The sequence below is a fragment of the Etheostoma cragini genome, chromosome 8 (genome assembly GCF_013103735.1).
Source record: "Etheostoma cragini isolate CJK2018 chromosome 8, CSU_Ecrag_1.0, whole genome shotgun sequence".
NCBI lineage: Eukaryota > Metazoa > Chordata > Actinopteri > Perciformes > Percidae > Etheostoma > Etheostoma cragini.
In genome coordinates, this window is record NC_048414.1 from 2,558,859 (window position 1) to 2,565,621 (window position 6,763).

The 6,763-nt window shown below is 42.1% G+C and overlaps 1 protein-coding gene across 1 annotated transcript in view; it reads left to right on the top strand.

The window, feature by feature from the left end:
* LOC117949036 (cytosolic 5'-nucleotidase 1B) overlaps positions 1-2,913 on the top strand; it is a 6,459-nt gene extending 3,546 nt beyond the window's left edge. The window contains exons 4-5 of the mRNA XM_034879025.1: positions 856-869; positions 1,748-2,913. Of these exons, the coding sequence (XP_034734916.1) occupies positions 856-869; positions 1,748-2,018 (285 nt within the window). The 3' untranslated portion in view covers positions 2,019-2,913. The remainder of the gene's footprint in view (positions 1-855; positions 870-1,747) is intronic.
* The last annotated feature ends 3,850 nt before the right edge of the window (positions 2,914-6,763 follow it).

Consider the following 6,763-nt stretch of genomic DNA (forward strand, 5'->3'; position numbering starts at 1 on the left):
CCGCTCAGGTACTCGCAGTAACGCCGGCTCTGCTTTTTCAAATACATGCAGAAACCCCGACTGTAGTACGCAGATGGAGGAGTGGCTCAATGTGGGCGGAGCTAAACGTCGCACGTTTGTCCAATAGAAACCGAAAGGGGAAAAAACGAAAAACAAAGGACTTTCAACCGGGAGGCGTTTGCTTTCCCCTTTCTACTTTTCCTTTTTTATAATTCAAATATCTTTATTTGTTATGATCTATATGTAATATATATTATGGCGTTTTTCCACTGCATGGTATCTTACTCGACTCTACTCTGCTTTTTGGGGTTTTTCCATTACGAAAAAAAGTCCCTGGTACCTGAAACAGGTACTCTTTTCTTCTCAGTTGAGGTTCCAAGCGAGCTGAGGAGATACCAAAAGGTGACCTGGAAACCTGCAGACTGCTGATTGGTCGGAGACGGGGCTAGCAACAGACGGGGGGGGGGGGGGGGGGGGGGGGGGGGGGGGGGGGGGGGGGGGGGGGGGGGGGGGTCCTGAGCAAACCCGCCTTGTTTACCGGTAATTACTTTTCCAGCGTTTTGTTGTTGTTGTTGTTGCTGCCTCCAGGTTCACTAGAAACTAATTTGCCTTCTGGTGTGGCAACACGCCGAGAACAAAAGAAACACACCTTCGCCGTTCTGCGTGTGTCACGGCAGTTTGCTGCTATGACGACCAGCCACAACTTGCCTCGCGCATGAGGCGGTGCTAATCTGCAATGGAAAAAGGAAGACAGTGCACTGCTGGCGAGGCGAGCAGGTACCAATAATGGAAAAACGCCACAATATTGAGAATGTGCTGCCTGATCTCTGCCCCCTGATGGCGTGTTGCATTCAGGGGCAACTGAAAACGTGGGTAGCGTGTCATTTGCTTTACAAGCATTTTTGCTCAAACCTTACCACTGAAAACACTTCTGTATGCAACAGTCTCCCGGATTTAGATTGACGAGCAGTGCGCCTGCCATAGTGAAGTTTTATGTGTTTTGGAACGTATAGGAGCCACATTCTGTTGTTTATGGTTTATTGATTATTGTGTTATGGCTAATATTGAAGGTGGTGGGCGATTTCATGACGGTTTGAGCGGAAGTGATATCTTTGTTAGCTTCACCTGTGCACCTGGGTTCTTTTGGGCTGTGTCGGAGGGGGGGGGGGGGGGGGGGGGGGGGGGGGGGGGGGTGTGAAGCTGGGAGCGAACACTTTTGTTGACCGCACAACGCAGCACGCAGTGTTACGCAATTATTTCTACTCACCAGTTAACTCATACATTTGGTAACAGCAGTGCTAAGGGTATTGTACATATGGAAGAAGAAGACAAATAAAATCGTTGCAATACGATCATGAGCGCGTCACATGTGTGCATCTCTCATTGATTAGTCCCTCGCGGCAGCACTCTTTTGACCTGCTTACAGGGTTAGTAACTGATTACAGCCGCAATAGAAAGTACTGAGCATACGACTGGAGGAGCAAGACTCGGATTATGCTGCACGCATTGGGTGAGAGTTTTTGAGATGTTTTGATATAGTTCTGCTGTTGTTAAATATGGATCCCCACTTCTTTATTGCATCAATACTTCTGTCTGTTTTTTAAATCTCCGTGGAGGCGATGAAAACATCATGAATTCAAGGCAACACACACAGAGTAGTTGATGCACAAATGAGCATGTTGAAGATGTAGAACTTTCTTTAAAGAACTCAGGTGTCAGGATTTTTTTTTTTTTAATATATTTTAAGGATGATTTACATTCTTGCTCTGCAGAAGTTCTCGGCTCAGCTCGGCGAGATGCGTCAGAGGTTCGGCGTGTCGGACAGCCCTCTCAGCATCGTCCTCATGACGTCACACGGCGGCGGGGAAAGCTGCGCCGGCGCCCTGCGGACGCTGCGATCGCGCGGCGTGAACGTGGACGAGGCGTACTGCCTGGCCGGGGCCCCGCGGGGCCCCATCCTGTCGGTGGTCCGACCTCACTTCCTGCTCAGCGACGGATTCAGCGGCCTGGAGGACTGATGACATCATAAGGGGGGTGTACTGTCCCATGAGGTCACAACAACCGTTGAAACAAGCTGCCGAAAATCACCTGTTTGAAGGAATTATTACCGCCCACTGAGCCTTAAAAAGCCAATCAGTGTCCTTATGTAAAGCTAAGCTCCGCCCACAACCAAAATACAAACCACAGGATTGGACAGTCTGACTTTATATCTTTTGTAGACTAATCTGTATAGTTCAGAACATTAATACATTTGATATTCCTCTGTTCTGTAAAATTAAAACAAATTATCATCATATTAGTTTAGTGAGAACTCCTAAATAACTACAAATAACGAATATTATGAAATCTGTTTATGTTTGGTAACGCGTTTCTGGATTTAAAAATACATATAGTGACCGATGTATCGGCATATCAGATTTTTAAATAACCAAATATTCAGATCTGTATTGGCCCTAAAATCCTTATTAGTCGGACTCTAACCTAAGCGAATCAGCATGTGTTTAACTGGGATACAGTCTAACCGCGGTGTTTTTAAAAGGTGAGTTGCTTTAAATTTGTTGTGTTTGGCCTTTGACCCTTAATGCTAGGACAGCTGAGCAGATGCTGTTTATATTCTTTTGTTTCATCAGTTTAAGTTCCAAAGTTTCAGTTTTTGATTCAAAAGTCGTTTTCCTTCTGTCGGTCTGTTACTTTGTGTTTACTTGCAGCTGTATGTCTGATTACTGTCTGTATTTTTAAACATTTACAGGTCCTCTGCTGCTCTGTCACTTAGTTTTAGACTCAGCAGCCTCCTGTTTCTGAACCTTTGTATATATGGGAAAAAAAGTGATAAATTAAAGAGCTGCAAAGTCCTGAAAGATAATATTTGTTGTATCCTGTGCACACAACATTAGAAATCTCAGTACTTGTCTATCCCAGTACGCCTGTGGTCTATAAAAACAAATGTGTACATACAGAATGAAATATTAAAAAGAAAAAGGGAATTTGCAGTTTTCTTTTTTGTTGCTGTAATGGTTAAAGATGACCAGCAGGCGGCAGCAGAGAACTTCTTGCAGGAAAAATGGCAAAGACACAAATACTGTAGGCACACACGATAGAGGCAGTTAATGAAGAAGACCACAATGCTGATAACATCATTAGGAGTCTTTGAGAAGGTTGCAGTGGTCCTTAAAAGGGCTTATAATCCTATGGGGGGGTCCTCGGGTCCTTGTTGCCTTCAGCTCTGCATCCTGAACACAAACACATATTTCATTGCAAACTTCATGAACTCATTCAGTCTGTTAATGAAATTTAGATTTGACTGTTTTTCTCAAGGGCTTTGCACAAAACTCTGGTCCATTTAGCAAGGCACTCCCCGCATCCACAGCTATTTACTAGCATCTTTTTGGGCCCTCTTCACGTGAGGGCCCGGGGTACTCAGTCCCCTTCTGACCAAAAGATAAGTTTGTCTTATTTCTATCAGTGTAACACTTCAGAGTTTTCACCTCTTCTCTTCCCATTGGTAGGTTTGTCATTTTATCCCTAAAAGAACGTGAAAGTTGCCGGGCAACCGCTGCCTCATCAAATCCTTTTTTTGTTGTTAGTTTTGTTAACTCCTAACCCTTAAAACACCAAAATCAAGCAATAACATCACACAAACAAACACTCTAAGCAATCGGAGCAGCAGTAGAGCAGCAACTCCCGTGTTCTGCAAGGTAAAATCACTGTTTTTGTTAAAGGAGTCTGGTGGCTTTGAACGGGCAGAGATGGATACCACTCTCCCCGTCATAATGGGCTGTCAGACAACAACAACAAAAAGGGGTTTAAAGACTCTAACTACAGCATACACTTAAACTGATACTGATATTGATTTTTTTTCGTGGCTTAAATACATTTATCTGCTTCACCCGTCCACAGCAGTACACTACTTGGCTTAGTGTCTGTGCTCCTGCCTGCCTCTCCGAACTGGGACGTGCCGACCGCCATCTACTGTAAGTAACACACTGGCTATGGAGACGCAGCTCATACCACCTAACTTCCAAACATCTGAAGTATCCCTTTAAAGTGCCCATATTATGAAAAATAAACACTTTTTCTGGAATTTCTGGAGCTGTTATTTTGTGTCTCTGAGGCTTCCACATGCATACAAACTTTTAAATGAAAAATCCCTGTTGATTTTAGTGAGACACGGATGGTCTCTGATGGTTTCTGAAGGTCCTCTGCCTTCAGCCTCCGGGTGACCTGCTCAAAGTCTGTACAGCCTAACTAGCCGAGACGAGGTGGCTAACCGTAGCATGCTAGCTCTTTTTCAATGGCAAAACACTGCTACAACAGCTACTAGTTGACCATAATCTCCAAAAGAACTACTTCCTGTCCCTGTTCTGCAGGTTTTCCCACAAGTGGCCCTGGTCTAGATGAAGTCTCCCAGCTGATCCTGCCTTGGACTGACCAAAGTTGGAGAAAACGTTATCTAGCTGATGGGATCCTTAGATGCTACTGTGCATGTACGAATCCCAACAACAATGATGTAAAGGAGGGAGATGTCTCACTCTGGAGCTAAAACAGAGACCTAAACACACAGGGTGAAAACAATATCTGCAGCAATGTGCAGTACAACAACTTTATGGTGTTTTAAAAAAATTAAACCATGTAAACCTATTCTGGTACAACCTGAAAATGCAATTATGAACCTGAAAATGAGCCTAATATGGGTGCTTTAAAGTTCATGTTCTGGGAAGAACAGCGTTACAAGAACTAAAAGTGAACACAACGACGCTCACATTGCAGCTGTTGTCAAAAAAAGGAAGTCTACCACAGCAATGATCCTCCCTCTCCTCTCCTCTATTCTCAGCTCCTTCTGCTCTCAGCCACAGGCAGGAGGGTCAGGATGGAGGGATGAGATGGAGGACGAGGAGAAAAAGGATGTTGAAGCATCTGTTGGCTCCTTAACCTTCCTATGGTGTTAGGGTCCCGACGGACCCGTTTTGAGTTTTAACATGCATAAAAGCACTTCATACATTTGTTTTTTGAGTTGAAACTTTTTGACTTTGTCAGGGACTTCCATTTAAACAAAGTAAAATCTTTTTTTTGTTGAACATTTAAAAAATTAGTTTTAATATCTCTCAGTTACACTCAGGTAACAGAACAACTGATTATTTTGTTGCCTTCTACTCTTAAGGTTCATTTGACCACTTTTATGACATTGAAAACGAGGGGTATGCTGTTAAAACAAAGGCCCAGGGGGCCACAAAAAAATATTAATACCAATCTTTTCATGGATAAGGGAGCCCAACCAGCTAAACAAGAGTTAAGAAAACATTGGATGATAAAAGATTGTTTTTAGGGTATTTTATGGCTAATTTAATACACGGGTCCAAAATGACCCGCTAACACTTCAGATGGCAGCAGAAAGCTAACACCAGAGGAAGGTTAAGCAAATTAGGGCAGTCTACCCCGGTGATAAAACATGTGAAAGCATCATGAACGTACTGGCTGACTGAGCAACACTGTCCACTGACCAGGTTTAGTTGTTTACACAAACACAAAACTGGCATTTATTGCTATTTCATCACATTTGTATTCATAGAAAAAGGATAAGAGGGATATTAAATGGTACCAAAGTTAGTTTCCTCCACAGCACTGCTCTAATTTTAGAAATCCTGACGTCATGAATACATATTTCCTCACCCCAGTTGCAAGATATTTGTGACTGCACCAACCAGACTCTGTACAATCTTTGGAGGATTTAAAAAATATATCACATTTCATTTATGTATTTCTTTTAACTGTATACTTGTTATGTTCCTACATAATCTTCTAAATGCTAAAAAAACATACTTTTCTAGGTCCAATCCTTTTATATTTGTTATTAAATTTGATGCTTTTGGACTGAAAAACTATAATTTCAGACACGTTCAGATATAAATACAACTATTTCTTTTAATAACTGCTTAATCAGATGCCGCTTCATTTTCTATGTTTTATGAATGTGTATATATACATATTACATACGTATATGTATTTACTGTACAGTATATATACTGTATACATATATATATATATATATATATATATATATATATATATATATATATATATATATTCTATATATAGAAAGAGAGAGAGAGAGAAACTCAGTAATCAAGTTGATTTAATCAGTGTAAAACTAAGTTTCTCCACAAAGACTTGCATATACCAGAGATGTAGGCTATGTTTGAACAGTGAATAATGTGAGTTTAACAGATTAAAGAGGATTTATTTGCCATTACTAGCCCACCAAAAAATAAAATATATATAATAGGCTACAGTCACCTGGGAACGGATTAGTTTCTAGGATATCTGCTCGTTTCCTGGGAGGCAAACTGACGCTCAGTGGGACCGACGGGACGTCCGGCAGCAGCGGCAGTTTAAATACCTATAGGCCTACACGTTAACGTGATATAATGTAGTTTTAACTAGATTTCGGTTCAAAGCCTCTATTGTAGCCTACACATTATATATGGTCCAATTATATTCATTATTTCACTGCTTGTTGCTGCGTCTCTCTCAAAATTAGCCTACTATCCTAAATTGTGGATATCACAGACAAACATGCACAAACACACACACACACACACACAAACACAGACACAGACACAGAGAGCTTCAGTCAGACAGTAGCCTACAAACTGTCTCCTGCTGCAGCTCAAGGACTGAAGGACGCTGTAAGGCGCAGCTGATAAGCGGCTTTAATCGGCTAATTTGGCATGGCCTCGGCTACTGCAGCTGAACTCAGCGGAGATGA